Source organism: Myripristis murdjan, chromosome 3 (genome assembly GCF_902150065.1).
Source record: "Myripristis murdjan chromosome 3, fMyrMur1.1, whole genome shotgun sequence".
Taxonomy (NCBI): domain Eukaryota; kingdom Metazoa; phylum Chordata; class Actinopteri; order Holocentriformes; family Holocentridae; genus Myripristis; species Myripristis murdjan.
Window position 1 is genome coordinate 16,533,042 of NC_043982.1, and position 19,885 is coordinate 16,552,926.

Below are 19,885 nucleotides of genomic sequence, written 5' to 3' on the forward strand. Positions count from 1 at the left end.
AAACTGAGGATACAAAATCAGTTGAGTTTTTTTCTCTTGCAATTTGTCCTAGGTTTTTTCATAAAATGACTGGACTATATTTGCGGCCGGGAGATTAATTGGTGAAATACAGTAATTAGTGGCCACGTTCAGTTAATTTTACTAATTCATTAAATTGATGAAAAATGTCTACCTGGCCTTTGATTATTATTACATTTGTATTAGTAATAATATCATTATATCTACAGTAAACAATTGGTGAGGTTGTTTTTACGTAATGCTGGAGAATGAATGGAGGTGAATGGGCCTGAGTCAGTTACTGCTATTTTAAGGCTCACAATAACCTCTCACAAAGAAATAGTATGGGTATATCATACATTTCCTGAATTCTCAAAGTCCATTAGGTATTGTGGTTGTTGTCTTTTGGGTCCTTGATATCCCTTGATCCCACAGGGATAAAAGAAACTACATAGTTTAGGCGAAAAATGTGGGAAAATGTGTTTAATTTATGGTTTAAGGAGGTCATGTGACCTCTGTGTTTGTCAGAAAGAGACACCCATGGGCTTAAATGAAAGCTGAGAAGGTCCCCTTTACAATGATACCAAACAATCATATATAGAATATTGACAAATAGGAAACTGATAGCCATTTCTAACTTTGGGCGACTAATCAATAATCATGCTAATTAATCAATAATTATGACTAAACGGTAACTTTTACAGCTTGGCATACGGCAGAAATGGATTCAGCACTAAAAAATCATATAGAAACAACAGATAAAGTGCTTTTCCTCAAAAATGCCTACCATGTTTTTTTCTAAGGGGCTTTTTCAATTTTCGGTCCTGACTATACTGTTTTAATCTTCCCTTCATTTTTTTAGTATTCATGCTAAAAATTCTTCCAACTCTTAGTTAAGACACTTGAACATGTTTATTTTATTTTGAACATTCTTATGTTTTTGTGTATTTTTGTGTTAAGTGAGCCTTTTGCACACCTGTAGGTCGGCAGGTGCGTAGGAGAAAACTGGAGACCGGCAATATTCAGAACAAAAAACTCCCGCACACTGCTCGCATCATTTGCAAAAGGAGAACTTTAATAACAACGTTTCGGTACGTAGACCTTCATCAGGTTATCTTACCAAACAATGAGAGAGACAATCCTAAATAGGTTGGTAAACCCACACCCACAAATCAGGTTCCACCATAATCTAACATCATCAGAGCTAAATTCAAAGCACCTGGATGGATACAGGCGGCCAATGTCTGAGGGAAAAAAAAAAAAAAATAAATAATAATAATAATAATAATAAAATGAAAATAAAAAATAAAAAAATGTAAAGAAAAAAGAAAAAGAAAAATGACAAAATATATATTTAAGATAAAAAAATATAAAGAAAAAATGAAAAACGAAAAACAAATAAATAATAATAATAATAGTAATAAAAGGAATAATAAATGAAAAAATCAGACAGTAGAATGTATCAAGCTACACAGACCAGGCCCACAACAAATATTACATAGACATCTGTAATAAGGAAAAGTTCATAAATGAAAAACACTGATAATCACAATACAAGCTTGATGGAAGTATTTACAACTTGTCTTCTAGAGCCTGTCCCTGAATAAAAGAAGGGGACATAGAATTATATATCTAAACAGATCAAGACTAAGAATGACTCACAAAGACCAACGTAACGTTAAAAGCAATGCTACAATAGATCTAATATTGCATAGAAAAATAATTATTTTACAAGCAAACAAACATTTGAAAATCATCACAAATATCCCATGTGAATTACAACATCACATTAAGTGGTAATTCATCATTTAGCCCTCTAGGGGATAATGTTTGTAACGTGAAGATCCAATAAGCCTCACGTCTTTTTAACAACAAGTCCAAGTCTCCACCTCTCGGTGGTAGACTGACTTTCTCAATACCACAGAACCGTAGGGTGGAGATGTCATGTTTCTCATCATTGAAGAGTACAGCAACAGGATAGTCACGGTCATTTCTACGTATTGTACTCTTGTGTTCACTTATATGTTGCTTCAACTTTTTGTTCGTTTTGCCCACATGCAGGGTTTCCTCTAGGATTTTTTTCAAACTGTGGGGGAGGGCTTTAGCATCGTTGACCCCCCCACCCCGCTCCCTATTTAACAGTATATTAAATTATTATTATTATTTTCTTTTTAAATGTAAATTTCTTATCAAACAGACCTAACAATTCAGCTACCAATGAATGAGCAGTAGTATGCATGTGATAACATAGATTGAAAAATAAGCCGAAGTGATACCTCTTCTCTGAATAGACAAGCTAAGCCAGTGTGCTGCTGTAAGCCAGTGAAAATAGCGCGGAGTGGCAACTCTTCGCTTTGTTACACAATCTATGTCAGTGCGCTGCTGTAGCTGGAAAGTTTCTCTGCCTTTTGGACTGGTACGGTGCCGGTGCAGTTGTTGTAATGTTTTTTCTTGGTGGTGCAGGTGAAACCACTGGAGGGGTTGTGCCACCCAGATTTGCTTCCCTCCATGTGATTTTCCCCAGACATACGTCCATATTCCACACAAAAACAGCATTTCATTCAAATTATGTCAAATTCGGTGATATTCCATGTTAAAAAATAGATTGCGTTTTATTTGGCAAATTTTGTGATCGAGGAAATTATGGGCCCTACAATGTTAACATTAACGATAACATTAGGGTCGTTTTCACAGGCTTGACCAAAAAAAATGGATTAAATTTAATCTTGCCTAGGTACCTTTCTCTTGCTCTTTTCTCTCCCTTTGCGAGCGCACATCAGTAGTAATGAAACAGGCGGGTGTTGACTAAAGTTAATTGCAGTGTAATGTAACATTTCATGATATTTAAATTATCATTTCAAACTGATTATAATAAGTATATTTGCACAAATAAAGGCTACATAGCCTATATATGTGTATATATATCCATTTAAAATTGTTTTAACATCTGGAAGAAAAAAAAAATCATCATTCCGAAGGTGTGGCGGCTTTTATTTTGCCGTGGCGGTGCGCCACGATGAATTACATGTAGCGGAAACCCTGCACATACACTAGTCCACATGGACACCGGAGTGTGTACACGACATGTGTAAAGGCACATGTGATCACACTCTTAATCGGGAAAGTCTTATTTGTATGGGGATGGGAAAAAAAGTTGGTTTTGTAAGTGTTATTGCACTGCACGCAATTGCCGCAGCGGTAGTTGCCGCTAGGTAGTGGACTTAATAGTGTCTGTTGAATGGACTGTGTGGGCTGATGCCGTGTGAAGTCAGCATGAACCAAAAGATCTTTTAGGTTTTTTCCTCGTTTTTGAACAAACAGAGGCAAATCTTTAAAAGTTTGGGCGAGTTCAGGGTCGGATTTTAAAATATTCCATTGCTTTTTAAACGTAGATTTTATGACATTAGATTGAGGTGAATAAGTGGTGATACATGTCACAGAAAAATTCATCCTCTTTTTTTCTTTTTTTTCAAGTTATTCTGAACGGGTTTTTTTTTTTTTTTTAAAGCAGTTTCATAAGCCTTTTCAATCCAATCAATGGGGTACCCCCGCTGGCTAAATCTCACTTTCATATCTTGAGCCTTTTGTTTAAAGTCCTCGATTGTTTGACAAACTCTTCTAAGTCTGAAAAATTGGCTTTTAGGGAGGCCCCTTTTGAGTGGAGTAGGATGGAAGCTACTCGCCAATAAAAGAATATTTTTATCAGTTTCCTTACTGTATAAAGTGGTGGATAAAGCCCTGTTGTTTTTTATGACCCACATATCCAGAAAGTGAACCCCTATCTTTGCTGTAATCCATTGTAAATTTTAGATTATTATTAAAACTGTTCAATGAGATGAGAAAGTCATGTAACTCCTCCACGTCACCTTGAAACAGACAAAATACATCATCAATATATCTATACCATTTCAAAATTTTGGACAGATGTACATTTATTTTGGGATTCGAGACAAAGTTTCTCTCAAAAAAGCCTACAAATAAGTTGGCATAATTGGGCGCTCAAATGGACCCCATACTCGTTCCAGACACCTGTAGATAGAAATCCCCATTGAACTTAAAGTATTGGCCGCCTGTATCCGTCCAGGTGCTTTAAATTTAGCTCTGATGATGTTAGATTAGGGTGGAAGCTGATTTGTAGGTGTGGGTTTACCTACCTATTTAGGATTGTCTCTCTCATTGTTTGGTAAGATAACCTGATGAAGGTCTACGTACCGAAACGTTGTTATTCAAGTTCTCCTTTTGCAAATGATGTGAGCAGTGTGCGGGAGTTTTTTGTTCTGTATTTTTGTGTTTGCCATTACTTTTGGTGTGTGTTTCCACACATATGCCTCATAGGGTTTGTTTTCTTAACGTAATTCCACTCCACCATTTGCTGCTTATCATTAACAAGCTACTTTATGGTAGAACAGGAGTCTTGAGAACATCCTGACATACTCATCCAAACCAAGGCTGTTTATTAATTGTGTTTTCATGAACCAAAATGAGACATTTCTTTTCCTCTAGGTCCTACCTCTTTAGACCACTGTCAGATATAGACTGAGAGATAACTAGAAGTCAGTGGCCTCTTTTGTTAGGCTGCATCAGGCAATCAGTGGAAAAATACATGAATAGATAGATAATAGAAGATAAACCATCAGTCATTGGTTTTCAAATAAAACAGCTTTGATTACCATCTTATACTTGCTCTTAGTCTAATGACTCTTGCAAGTGATTAGAGTTCTCCTCTTTTATTGATTATGTGTGGTGTGACTCAAGGCTCGGTTCTTGGGCTTAGTTTCTTTTAATATACGCATGCTGGGCTTTTGCAGTGTAATCCAGTATTTCATGTAGAGTTTTTTGGTTGAGTGGTGGTGAGTGATTTTGGTTATGAGCCCGCAGTTTGCTCCTGTGCCCATTTACAGCTCAGATCCAGTAGGCATGGCTGCGTATTTGTTATTTTGTTGTCTGAAAAGTACCGCTGCATAGATCAGAAATTTACTCTGAGATACTTGAGTGCAGAACGAAATGCTCAGCTACTGTGAGCACAGCAACACAGCTGCCTCATTCAGGAAATAACCTCTTGTTTTTTCCATAAATCCCAAAACAAATCACCTGCATCTTGTGTGGGTGATTATGGCACTAGAGGGCTTTGCTGTATCATCTAGGATCTGGTATCTTGGGAACCACAGGAGTCCTTGAGGGGGTTCCATCGAGTTCCTAGCAAACTGAGGACTGGTTTAATGTAACTAGACTTTAGGAGAAAGCATAGGAGTGACCTTTCTGATCTTCCCCAGCTGGGGGAGGGGGGCATGACATGAAAATGTTAGCATTACTGTGTCACTGGTTACATTTGGGGGGGATAGGAGAGATTGAGAGTGTGAAAGGTTTTTCCCAGTCATAACTATCATTAAATTAAGTTGCACATGTGCATATTACTCACTTTGTGCTTTTTGATTATGACAGGTATTTGGCAATCACATCATTCCAGTATTTCAATAGTCTTGATGCAAATTAAAAGCAAAACACAGTATCCTCCTCAAAGATTTCGTAACTAAATACCTAACTAACTAAATAAGTTAGGTTTAGCACAGTAATTACCCAACGAATAGGCTAATACGAAGCCAGCCTTCTTCACCTGCCTTCCTACACTCAGTTTTTGCCATTTGTTTCTGTCTCTATTTTCTTGCTTTCTCATCACATGTTGTTTTGGCAATTATGCAATGCATCTGCAACTTTTTTTTATGTGCAAATTAACCTTGTTAACCTTTTCTGTGTTCTAGAGTAACACCTGAGAGCCACTGAAGAGCACCCATAATGGCAAGTGATGTGTGCAGCCATGTCAAAGTGGTTGTTCGAGTGAGGCCAACCAATGACAGTGAGAAGTGTGACAACTTCAGGAATGTGGTTCAGGTTGTGGACAACCACATGCTCATATTTGACCCCAAGGAACAGCAAATTCCTTGTTTCGGGTCCCAGAGAGTACAAAACAGGAACATCAACAAGAGGGCAAACAAGGACCTTAAGTTTGTGTTTGATAATGTCTTTGGTGAGGACTCTACTCAAGTGGACATCTTTGAGAACACTACTAAAGGGGTGCTGGATAGTGTAATGAATGGATTTAACTGCACAGGTAATTAAAAACAAAACAACAGCAGCATCAGAAAGTATTTAAACCTCTGTACTTTTTCAACTGTTTGTTCTGTTATAAATTTAACAAGGGTTGAATTTATTTTTTAAACCAGTGAACATATAATACTCCATAATATCAAAGCAAAAACACATTCTAGTGTATTTTTAATGTATTAAAAATAAAATACAGAATATCGTATTGACATAAGTGCTCAGACCCTTTATACAGTATTTGTGTAGAACCACCTTTGGCAGTGATAACAGTCTTGAGTCATTTTGGGTATGCTCCACCAGCTTTGCACACTTGAATGTGGGAGTTTCTCACAGCCCTCGTGGCAGGTCCTCTCAAGTTCTGTCAGACTGAAAGGGGAGTGATGGTGAACTGCAGTCTTCTGATCTCCCCACAAATTTTCAGTGGGGCCAAATTTGGGCTTTGGCTGGGCTACTCAAAGACATTTGGAAACTTGTCCAGAAGCCACTCCAGTGTTGTCTTGGTTGTGTGCTTTGGGTTGTCCTCATGCTGAAAACCCAGTCTCCACCCTAGTCTGAGGTTATGATCTCCCGCTCAATCTACCATGGCACATCTCAGTAAAGTTGGAAACATATTCACAGAATCTAACTTCCTAGATCAATAACTCATAAGAGAGACATTAAAATACAACCAGTGCCTCATCATGTCCAATTCTTTGAATTTGAAACAGGTGACAGTTACATTGTATCTCCAGGATGATCAAAGGAAACAGGTAGCTCAATATGGAGTATCATAACAAAGGGTCTGGATACTTAAATAAATAAGATGATCTTTTTTAATTTAAAATTGGTGGGGTGGTTGCTTGTCCAGCCAATTTTCTTGCTACCCAAATATAAATTGATTAAAGTCATTGCTTTTCATTTAAATTTGATAGATAGACGATGAAGATGAAAATCTTTTATCCCATCGATCGTGTCTCATGACAGTTTGTGTCGGTACTATATCCAAAATAGTGTGTATTATTATAGTCATTGTGATTCTCTTTCTCTTCCTTCTTGTGGTTAGTGGAATGGCTGTTATATTCATAGCACTTACAGTTGCATGTTTTTTTTTTTTGTTTGTTTTTGTTTTTGTTTTTTTTTACAAACTGTTTTTTCAATTGCTGCAGTGTTTGCCTACGGTGCTACTGGGGCAGGCAAGACACATACCATGCTAGGTTCACAAAATGACCCTGGAGTCATGTACCGCACCATGAAGGAGCTGTTCAGACGCATGGATGAAGTCAAGGAGGACAAAGTGTTTGATGTTGCATTCTCATATCTTGAGGTGAAAATTTTAATCATTAATTTCTTTCCTTGTGTGTGTGTGTGTGTGTATAAAAGAGAGAGATCCATTTTGCTTTTAACTGAGTTTTGTTTAAATGATAAGACCCCCGCGCAGAAAGCATACTGTCTAACTTGCAACAGTACAATTTCTTTGCGTGCAATATTTTGTGTTTGCCTGATAAAAGTAAAAGAGAGAGACAGATAAAGCTAAAGGCACCCTGTCTCATGGAATAGGTGTCCTAACTTTCTTACTGAGTCACAGCTGAATTTTTTAGATGTTTGCTCACCGAATCATTTTGTGTATACAACATGAATTTCACCCAGACATGAGATAACAATTAATCACTGTAGAAGGTGCTCATTAATTATCCAGCTATGTTTAAAAATATGCATTTTGTCTAGTTTTTGTTTTGTTTGTTTTTTCAGCATCATGCATTTCTATCCACTGCCTGCAACAAGTATAATCTGCAATTTCCTCTTTAAAAAATGTAAACACTAGAACTTTATTTATACAGAGAGTTGTACTTATATCTTAACCAGAATTCAGGCACATATTCACCATAACCTGTTTTGCTTTTTGCAGTTTGTGGTAAGCTGTTGTTTTGTGCAAAATGTCAGCCACAGGTGGTTGTCTCATGCATGTACTGCTTATTGCTTGCTCACAGGTTTATAATGAACAGATCAGAGACCTGTTGGCTAATGTTGGCCCTCTCGCAGTGAGAGAGGACAGTTCAAAAGGAGTGGTGGTCCAAGGCCTCACACTGCATCAGGTTAGTGGTAGCATTTGTCATTAAGAGTTTTTTCTTAGATTAGGAAAAACCTGCAAATGATGGCTTAGTACCTGGTGAAATGTCTGCTAGAGTAGACAAACTGAGCACAATTAAAGACCACAGTGATGTTTTATTAATACTTAGACGTGTATGTTTCTGAGTTCAATTATACACATTTTTGGACTTACTAACATATGCTTAAATGTTAATACGGTCATACGTGAGCAAAATTGTTTGTATTCTTACATTCAAAGACAGCCAGGTCAATATTTCCAACCATGGGAAGACCCAGGAATCATAACTAAAACTTGTGATGTCATCAGCTACAAAGTCCAAAGTAGCTCCTCACAGAATAAATTATTAAAAGATTTTAATTTTGAGATACTGGTCGAGTTCTCAGTAGATTTTCTTAGTTAATGGTATAATTTCATCACATTTGACAATACTATTAAATACAGCTGATTCTGTGGTTCCACAAAATCAGCCGCTCTCGACTACCCTATGTACTATACATGACTTTGTTCCTACTTGTTTTCATATTTTTCTCCAAAGCCCAAATCTGCAGAGCACATTCTTGAGGCTTTGGATTATGGGAATCAAAACAGGACACAGCATCCCACTGATATGAATGCCACCTCTTCCCGCTCACATGCTGTATTTCAGGTATTTCAAACATCTGCGTATACATTGGACAGATGTCAACCACAATGACAACATGCTTGTTGATATTCTTGCCATATGTTTTGTGAAACATGTGTGTTAACAATTTTTGTTCTTTCATCCACAGGTTTACTTGAGACAGCAGGACAAGACTGCCAGCCTCAATCCTAATGTCTGTGTTGCTAAAATGAGCCTGATTGACCTGGCAGGCTCAGAAAGAGCCAGTGCTACTAATGCCAAAGGGGCACGTTTGCGGGAAGGAGCTAACATCAACCGGTCACTCCTTGCTCTAGGAAATGTTATCAATGCTCTTGCTGACCCCAAGGTGAGTCAAAACTACCCTAAAAATTTGGGTTGGCAAAATAAGGGAGAGTCTTGTGGCTTGAAATGTTACACAGCAGCAAACAGTTAAAATCTTCAGCGGGAGAGCTATTTGTTGTGCAGGTCTATCTGTTCTACATTTGTACAGTATTCTCTGGATCCAGTACCCATCCTACTTTGGTTTGAGTTATGCATGTTGTTTTTTGTCACAACCATCACATGGAAAAGGACATCAAATTAGTGTTAACAAAATTGCAATCACAAATGCTGTCAACTTTGAGTGTTAAGCTTGCTATCATTAACTGTTTTGTTATCCACATTACTGATGATTGTTTTAGCAAAAATCTCTTGTGTTTAAACATTGTATGAAAGCAGCAACAGTCATTCCTACAGTATCATCACAATATTAATATTGAGGTTTTTGGTCAAAGATGCTGTGATATTATAGATATCTGATTTTCTCCATATTGCTCAGCCTGACTTCCAAACCTGGCAAATAGTGTCCGGATTTATTTAATGGTTTATTGGTTACAAAACTGCAAAATTATTCAATGTGTTATTTATGCACCTATATTCCTAGGTTATAATTTGGGCTTTGCGTTGTATTTCTACAAAAAATTATGTTTCAACTGTTGGGGCAAGTTCTTGAGACACAGAAGGTACTGTTGAGTTTTATTTATGGTTTACCGATATGTCCGTCCACAAAAGAGTGATAATTTGCATTGTAAACTATCCAGATATTCCCTTTAAGGGAAATACATCCCTCAGAGATATAGGCTAGAAGCTTTTGAAAGGTCTTACATCCTGTTACACACAGTGCAGGACTTCATGGCATTTCAGGGAGGACCAAAGCTGTTCCAAAAGCAAATGGAATATTTAGTTAAACTGCTGCCTTTACAGTAATAATTTCACAAAAAGCATGTGTACTTCTGTCAGCAGTTCTTAGCAGACTTTGGTTTCTCATGTTGTTACTTTAAGGTAGTCTTTGAGCTCAAGTCTTGCTTACTTTGAAGTGATTACACAGTTTATATTCTGGTCCAACATGTCTATTGTTAGAGGTTGCATCTGTCCCAGCAAATATGATTTTTGGCCTTATTTATTCCTGTGAGGACCTTGCATTATTGCAGCCACAATACAATTACAAACAGCTTGAATACATGATGTGCCAAAAGTTTGCTATATTTATATTAACAGGCACCTCTCTTGTGTAACAAATGTGACATAATCAGGTTATCATTGAGATAACAACACACTTAACCCAAAATTTTAAAATCTAGCATACTCACTTAAAATGGTTATTTGTAACAATAGCCAATCATATGCAACATAAACAGATCCAGAGTATGATGTTAGAGATAAGATTGGATGAACCTGTTGACCCCCATGGAGAAGAAGTCAACAGTGTCCATGACAACCCCCATGACTGGTGCAAGTTGTCCTGGGTTTAATTTCTGTGTGTGTGTGTGTGCGTGCGTGCGTGCGCGCGCAGTGTCATTGCTGCTTGAAGCTTGGGGAGTGTTTGGCCCTCGGCACTGTGGTGGGCCAGTCAGTTTGATTTTATATATTCATGATATCAGTGTGAAAATACATTCCCCAGTGATATGACAAGCGTCTGAAATATTGAGCTTGAAGCTTAGGGCCCTGTTGGCCTGGTGGTGGCGCTGTAGTTGTCCGGTCAGTTTTACATTAAAAATTCCGGACCCAGTGTCAAACCCATCAGTTCCCCAAGTTTTGTCCAACACAGGCCAGGCAGAGACTCAGAAATAGCATGTGACAGACAAACAAATGAGCAAAGCCCAGTCCATAGTTCCTTCACCATTCTTGGATTGCGGGGGATTTTTGCAGCGGCAAAAATAATATATACTCAGGAGAAATTATATTAATTATATGCACACAATTAGGATGTAAAAAAGTGATAGAAATAAGAGAATATTATAAATTAAACAATTAAAGCCCCAGACTGTAAATAATTGTGGGATTATGAAAGGCACTGCATACATATTTTCCATTGATACAATATTGTGTTATCACATTGACTCTGTAAAAGATTTTCTGTTCATAAAGCTGCATTCATGTTCCTCAGGACTGCAGTGATGGATTATGAGTGCAATTATGTAGATCCAATCACTGTTGGGCACCCTGTGAAAGAACTTGGATACAGTAAATATGCAGTAGATACAGTAGATTTCATTCATTATTGGTAACACTGCTCATGCTAGTTGTTATTTGTTAGAAGTCTTCTTTTATAACTAGAGCAGGCAAATGGCCTGAAAATGCTGCAGACCTTTTTTTTTTATTGCTGATCTAGTTTATCATCAAAGATTGCAGAGTGTTTCCACTGGTCTATATACACTACTCACAAAAAGTTAGAGATATCTGGCTTTTGGGTGAAATTTATGGAAAATGTAAAATGTTCACGCTACAGTGATATTATATCATGAAAGTAGGGCATTTAAGTAGAAGCATACACTGGTGATTTCCTCATCTCAAACAATTTCTTGAAACAAAAGCCAACAACAGTGGTGGATATACCACAACAAAAAATGTCAGTGTCAATAACTTGTCATGTGCCCTTGAGCATCAATTACAGCTTGACAACGACATCTCATGCTGTTCACAAGTCGACTTATTGTCTGCTGAGACATGGCATCCCACTCTTCTTGAAGGGCGGCCCTCAGGACATTGAGGTTCTGGGGTACAGAGCTCCGAGCCTCTACACAGCGACTCAGCTGATCCCATAGGTTTTCTATGGGATTCAGGTCTGAGAAAGTGCAGGCCACTCCATTTGAGGTACCCCAGTCTCCAGCAGCCGTTCCCTAATGATACGACCTCGATGAGCTGGAGCATCAAACACCTGATGTGAATTTTGCCGTTAAACTCCTTGTTAGAGAACAGCAACTTGTGCAAAAAGTACTGAAACATTGAACAGTTGGACATGTGCATTCAAAAGTTTACAGAAGGTCACATTAAGTTCACCTGTAAAGGTTATAATGCATTTTAGGTTCATCCTGAAATTTCACCCGAAAGCTGAATATCCCTAACTTTTTGTGAGTAGTGTACATATCGCCACACAAAAAGCTCTGCCTGTAAGTTTAATAGTATCCCTCCTGTTGTGTTCCTTTTAGTACTTGCCTTGCTAATGCGGTACTTTTGTCAGTATTGGGATCTTGTAGGAATGGTGATCTCTTTTTTTTTTTTTTTTTTTTTTTTTTTCAATGTTGGTGGTTAGTGAGGAGGTGGGTGATCCATAGCCTAAACATAACCTACTCTTGAGCAAGATAATGTAGTCATGCAGCACAGATTACCATGGTGATCTGCCTCAATTAAAAGTGAGCCACGTTCATGAGAAACACACAGTAAAGCCCAAAGTTAGCTCACCAACCCGCTAGTCCTTTCTCTTGAGACAGGATCCAGGTATACCAAAGGTCATACATATGTAAAGACAGTGTCTAGACAAGCAAATGTGCTCCATGTTTTAAAATAATATGTATTGTTGCCTGTTGTCATTAGGAAAGAAAAGTCAGGTATTTAAGAAAACTGCCTTAAAGGGAAGAAAAACAATTGCATTTTTTCCCATTAGAATATTTTTAATGAAAAAAAAATCACAAAAATGATCATGAAACTGCAAGAATCTGAGGTCCTGTCCCTGCAGAGAGAGGCCTATCGGTTGATGTCTCGATTTTAATCGGTTTTGCTGGGGAGGGATTAAAAAGTTACTTTCACACATAAGGGTGGGGACAATTCAATCAGAACATGACCTACATTTTTTTTCCCTCCTGCCCCCATTTGACTGACGCTTTAACTGCACCATAGCTCCTTAGCATGGCACGCCGAGGATTATTTGACCAGTCTACCATTAATTATATCAGAAGAGGTGATGGCTTAGAGGTGGGCGATTGTGTGCATAATTGCCATTGTTCTTTTGCACCCCCTCCCCCAGCAGTGTCAGTGGTATTGCATTTAACCTTATTTTCTGTTTCTATTCTCTCCAGTCCAATGCGTTGTAAGCTTGTACCTGTTTTTTGGAAGATGTGCCACAAGTGGACACAATTGCTACGTAGTAGGAGGCCCTGCCCCTGTTTTTTCTTTGTTACGACCCCTATTCTTCCCAAACTATCCTTGCGTTAATTTCACTGTTCTCATTACCATCGTTGTGATCAGAATACATGTATATATTGAAGTAGCATGCATACAAAAATATGTCTCAAGCTGTGTACAGACTTATACTGTATACTTACTTATACTTACTTATTTCATCAGAGCATCTCTCTATCTTCATTTCTGATTCATCATAATTTTGCATCATGTGTTAACAATAATTGAACAGAAGCTTCTAGGGTATTTAAAGTAAACAGCTGCCCCCCTTATGATTCAAGGAGCCTGGAAAGTGGAGAGTCAACTGAGTATTTGGGTATTATTTCATTCCAGTTGCATACATTAACCTGACAAGCAGTCGTCTCATTTTACGCACTGGTCCCAGGGGAGCAGGCGCAAGCAGGCCATATGCATTTAGGAAATGCTGCACAAACATATGACTGCCATGTCGAAATGTGATCCGTGTTCACCAGGTTGCTTTATTCTTGGGGAATAATATCTTTGTTCTTGCCTGTGAGATTAGTGTGGTACCCCTGGCCACAATTCTTGAGTGTTGCAGTTGTGGACATGTCGTTGTCCCCTGATATTAATAGACAACAACACACCCCACCTCCCACTCTATTATTGGTGCTTCAGTGGTTATGATAGGGGGAAAAATATCCAAACTTCTGTTTAGGCAGCTGAATATTTTCTTTTCTTGGTGTGCTGCACACAGCTGCCTTTGTTCCTGGTGAACCCAGCAGCCATTCTTTTTGTGAGTAGCCCTTTCGCACCTCCCATTCACATCAACACATGCCTATCCATTCAGCTGTGTGGTGACTGTGGTCATTTTACACTCGAGCTATGGCTGCAAGACATTGGTCAAACGTGTGAATACCTAATTCCACCTCTATAGGCTGGGGCAATATGGACAAACTCAAAAATTGCAGTGTTTTTGACCGAATTCCTGTCATATTGATGACAATATTGTATGACAACTGTTGTGGCTTTCATAAAATATCTACACAAAAGATTTTTGACAGTGGTGATCAAGCAACTACATCCCTTTATTGTAATGCAGCCTTTAAAACTAGAAAAAAACAGCTCTTATGCAATATCACAATATTACGATATCCATAATAATATCAATATATTGGCCAGCCTTTTTTTTTCTTTTTTTTTTTGTGGGACCCAGGACTACCTGCTAAATAAAAAGCTGCTCACGCCGTTTACATTAGCAGGAGTCTTGTACGGATATTACACCTCCAAATTAACAGGTTGTCACAATCTTCATGTGAGTGAAACACAACCACCTCTGTGGTGTCTCATTACCGCTGCAGTAAGAACATAAGTCAGAGTCCAGTTCAAAAGATGGTTTATTGGTAATTACATAGGTTAAAGTTACATTGAGGTTAGGATTGCCTACCTATACAATACACAGCATATACAACATAAATAGAGCATGCCATCTATCATTGTGCCCGTATGGATCACAAAGTGGCTGTTGACATATTTACACCTCTGCTGGTTTGAGCCAAAGCCAATAATTACCGCTGCAGGATTTAGGCTAGAACATGAACTAAAATGGTGGTTTAACATCTTTACACTGAGCTAAAGTCCTACATGGTAGTGGGGTTTTAGGTTAGCTTAAAATGGGTATAAGTGAAAATGTACATTTCAGTCCAACAAACCATGGTAGTTTTCTTCTGACCACTGACTTTGCTCAGACACATAAATTCATAAAGTTCTGCTCTGATTGAGGGAAATTTGCCAAGTCTGTCCAGCTACCCCTTAGCTCTCCATGGAAATGATGTAAACGATAATAAGGTCTCTGAATCCAGATGTAGGCCTAGTTTTTGTGCTTGGGGAGAGGTCTTAAGGCAGCTGCAAACCCCTGAAGAGATCATTTTCCTCTCCTGTGTCTCTTTAACTATTTGTGTGAGTTTTCACCATTTGAGTCTCCATGAGATTGTGACTCACCTAAGCAGCTGCAGTTTATCGATGTCATTATTAGAAATTGAACTGTGTTCACAGACCAGCTGCACAGTGACCAGCACAGGCCAGTGATGTGGGTGTCTGTTTTTTACTTTTGCGGATGTCAGTAACACTAACCTGAACCCTCCATATTGAGTTTTGTTTCCTGTGAGGTTTGGTGGTCCCCACCAAATAGTATAGTTTGAGTAAGTTTCTCTCATCCAGCCTCTCCAGATGGAGAATGCGTGGTAAGGCACACCTCATGTTTGCTCTCTTCCAACCAGCACAAACAGGCAGGAAATATTTTCTTTCATTGCCTCTTTCCATTTTGGAATTTAATTTATCTTTTCAGTTTTGGTCGGATTTGTGTTTATCTGTCCCGCTGGCAGAACTAATACTAGCTCAGTTAATCCCGCATTAGTTCTCTTAAAAAAAAAAAAAAAGATTTTTAAATAAGGTAAGTGCAACACTGTAAGACTGTCTTGACACTTTTAGTGAACCCCAGCTATGCTAAATGTTCCTACTTTGAACAACACTGTTTTACTATCTCATTTGTTTCAGAGTAAGAAAGCACACATACCATACAGGGACAGCAAGCTGACACGACTACTGAAAGACTCCTTGGGAGGCAATTGCAGGACGGTCATGATCGCCAATGTCAGCCCCTCGTCAAAGTCATACGATGACACGCACAACACATTGAAGTATGCCAACAGGGCCAAGGAGATTAAATCTTTGGTTAGTCTATGCTAATTTTGTCATTTTATTTACTGTGAAGGTAATTTCAAAGGATATTTGGATTGAATAGTTTCTTATGCATTCCATTTCAGCTGAAGATAAATTATCCATTTGTAATTAATTCTGTCTTTCTGTTCCTTTACCTAAATACCTATCAGCTGAAGAGTAATGTTGTTAGCTTGGACAGTCACATTGGCCAGTATGCGGTGATATGTGAGAAGCAACGGCAAGAGGTAATGGCACAAACACTACTGCATTGACTATACTTTAATTCAGTAAATCTGCATAATTTTCTCATACCACCCATTTAAACAGTGCACTGCTGACATGAATATGATCAGTGGCTCTCATCTGACTGTTTTATCAATTTTCTGTTTCAATGTCCTGTTCTGCTTCTGTCAAGATCATAAAATTGAAGCAAAAACTGAAGGAATATGAGCAGAAGATGGATGTCCTGGTGGCTGGGGATTTTGACACACTCTCTTCTCAGAAACAAGCAGAGTTCAAAAGGTAAGTATGAGTTAGAGTACAAGCCAAAGCATGTAATTAGAAGCTGATTTTTTTTCTGCATTATAAACATTGTCACTGTAGTACAGGTACTCAGTGCAGACAGACAGACCACATAACCTGCATTTGCCAGAGTAGTGACACACAGATGGGCCAAGGGGACCTGTGGTCGTCCAGTGGTTCAGGTGGCTTTAGGTAAAGAACAAGTCATACTGAAGTGGGTAGGGCAGTTTAAGGTGGAATTTGGCATGTTGTTAGATAAGAGAAACACTGTTTCTACATTAGTCAGAAAAAAACATTTACAATGGAACTCACTCATATCTTTCTTATGATTTAAAAAAACAAACAAACAAAAAAAAAAAAACTGTTGCAACGATTTTTTCCAGCGAGGAAAAACATTGGTTAGACATTTGATAATCACTGCTTAAGTGAAGCAAAAGCTTCAAATTTTGCAGCACACACAGCATTAATTTTTGCAGGGTTGAGGTTCTTTTCTTGTTCTGCATTAATGAGCAAAACATGCCAGATTTGAACGCCAGCATTCTGCATCACACAGGGTTTCCACAGGTCTTTAATGAGTCTTAAATTCAATTATCTCAATTTAAGGCCTAAAAAGTTTTAAAATTTCTTAAATAAGTATTTTCCAACAGTTGGGTGAAGGCAAATTGTAACTTTATCACAATGAAATTTTGTTAATGGTTAGAAACTTGATATATGCAAAAATAAACTGCTTAAGAAAGAAATCTGTTGATGTTTTCACAGCAATATTAAGTAGATATAACAGAGGAAATTATGGCCTGTTTAATTTAGTAACGCTTACTCTAAGCAGCGTATTATACATAATTAAAATGTACTACTAATGTCAGTTTTATTAATCTTCAGTCAAAGCAGTTATTTAAAAAAAAAAAAATACAACCATTTATTTCCTGATCAATTGAATAGTGTCTTTTTATGTGAATAACCACTATAGATGACAAAACAGGGTTTTCCCTGGCCAATTTTAGGTGTTAGGCGGCGGCAGGGGGGGGTTCAATCACAGATTGAAAAAAAAAGTGGCGACTCTTCATTTTGTTTCACAATCTATGTCAGTGCGCTGCTGTAGCCTGGAGAGTTTCTCTGCCCTTTGGCTCGTGCGGTGCCGGTGCAGCTGTTATGCCAAATTCCGCGTTAAAAATAGATTCCGTTTTATTTGGCTAATCTGCACGCCTCACACAAGTCACCCAAATGGCCAATGGATCACTGGTATTTGCAAGCGCTTGTGTTTTTCGCGCTAGGCTATTCATACATTCCACCGCCGCCTAGCCTACAACGGATGTGTTGCGGCTGAAAGCCGTCCTCTCAGCGCTCAAGCAGAAACTATTCGCTGCAGTGATTGGTTAATTCCGTTGTCAGTATTTCATGACGTATGGCCCAGTGCCCGCCTAACTCCCCCCGGACAATCCAAGCTAGCATCAACAACAGATTCCTAAAGGAGCCGCAGATTGAATATATCGATGTGCGTTTTTCCCCCTTTCCTCGTTTATTTGATCTAGGCGGTCGGTGAAAACGTCTAGGCGGTGCGCCTAAGAAATTATAAGGCAGGGAAAACCCTGCAAAATAACAAAGTCAGAATTTTGGTGATGGTTTAAAAATTTTCTGGGACAGTTCCTGGAAAGTGGTGGAAAAACTTAGTTTTGAGCCCTGACTCTGATGCATTTTGTCTGTTTTTATAGCCAATTGTGGGAAGGGAGCAGAAAGCCTACTGCTGTATCTCTGAGAAAACACTTAAATTAGGCACAGGGGTGTAAAGGCCTCAGAGTCAAACATGAAACCAGAAAAGCTGTATCTACGCCTAGCTTGTGATATTGTTCCATCTTGATTTTCTTTATCCTTCATACTTTGGCCCATATAGTCATGAAATAGGCCTTACATTGCATTCTACGTGGTCTTGAAAATGTCTTACATTTAACTTTGTGCACCCTGTGGAATCATTAAACACAAAAATTGTCTGGCTTTTTGAACCCAGCTGGTTTTCATTCTAGCCATCTCATCATCATTGACTGTTTTATACCAGGGATGCAAAGTGACAGCAGTTTTTCTGCCTGGTTGGGCCACAAGCAACAGCACTGCTCTGGGTCCTAGAAATCAGGATTGAAAACCACTGGTCTAAATCATTGTATTTAAAGTTCAGCACATAAACTGTAAAGGTTTTCATTTTCTATCTCTGTAACTGTACCTTTAAACTAGCTTGATGAATTTAAATATTGCATTCACACTGTTTTCATTAGGAGCAGCTGTGTTATTTTATATTAATCTAAATCATATATATGTATATTTGTATACATTCATATGTTTATATAAAGCCAATCAGCTAAGTCATTTCAACCAATTCTACTTGAAGGGATGCAGTGGCATCTGTCAGGGTGTGTGGGGTGGGGGCGGGGAACTGAAAAGCTGAATGAGTCTCACGCCCACACATTTCATTCACTGGCATCAGAATTCACAACTCGCACAGTGAGAGGGTCTGAAGAGAGGCTGCACGCTTCTCACACTATTAAAAATTCAGCAGTCTAGCAAGGCCACGGCGGCTCCTACGTCACAGGGGTTACATTGGAGAGTGCAGTCACATTTCAGCGACAGCTCTCCAGTCTTATTTACCTGCATGCCTCTGCTGTCTTTCTCCTTCCATTTTCCATATGACACAATAACTTGCATCAGATATGTTTATTATCCTTAATTTTAAATATATTTTAAATTTCTGACTCAGTCCAAACAGAGTGAGAAGGGGCTTAAAGTAAGAATCAGATAATTAGTTGAAAGTTTCAAAAAACAACAACAACAAAAAAAAAAACGATTAAATAATCCTAGTCGGTTACAAAATATTGGAATTGTAAATATTTGATAAGCATACATTGTTAACCTTTTGCATTATCGTAATTATCACTCATTGCAGAGGAAGACAGGCCTTATCAGAGATTGTTTAAATATGTAGCTGTTATCACATATTTCATAAACTGCAGTTTATGACATTCACACAAGAGGTTTTTAAAGGCCCCATGGCCTGAAAAAAATTTTCGTTGTTTTTGCGTGATAGGGAAATCTTGGGGCCACATAAATACTGTGCCATGCATTTCGCCTATGATAAATGGAGCAGTGCACACAGCCCGTTTTTTGAAACTGTCCCTGTAAAACGAGCGGATTGCACTTCCTGGAGTTTTAATATGTCATTCTGGGTTATTACATCAGTGACTCCGCCCACAGCCCGCCTTCCCTCCCCAGGCAACCAACTCTCAAGCCAGCCAACTCAGACAGTTTGTTTATGCTCCTCGGGCTACAAGCTACCAAGCTAGCAAGCTCAGCCAGTTAGCCTCAACTCCCCGACCAACAAGCTACCAAGCTCATTTCAGCGCCGACTGTTTTATCAACTCGACACAATCAAATCAAATCAAGCTTTTTTTGTC

General features: G+C 38.5%; 1 protein-coding gene across 2 annotated transcripts in view; it reads left to right on the top strand.

Annotated features, from left to right (window-relative positions):
* kif18a (kinesin family member 18A) overlaps positions 1-19,885 on the top strand; it is a 41,935-nt gene that overhangs the window by 3,015 nt on the left and 19,035 nt on the right. For both annotated transcript variants that reach the window (XM_030046226.1, XM_030046233.1), the window contains exons 2-9: positions 5,757-6,106; positions 7,245-7,402; positions 8,067-8,171; positions 8,724-8,834; positions 8,959-9,156; positions 15,762-15,938; positions 16,097-16,171; positions 16,342-16,448. In XM_030046226.1, coding sequence (XP_029902086.1) covers positions 5,791-6,106; positions 7,245-7,402; positions 8,067-8,171; positions 8,724-8,834; positions 8,959-9,156; positions 15,762-15,938; positions 16,097-16,171; positions 16,342-16,448 — 1,247 coding nt within the window. In that variant the 5' untranslated portion in view covers positions 5,757-5,790. The remainder of the gene's footprint in view (positions 1-5,756; positions 6,107-7,244; positions 7,403-8,066; positions 8,172-8,723; positions 8,835-8,958; positions 9,157-15,761; positions 15,939-16,096; positions 16,172-16,341; positions 16,449-19,885) is intronic.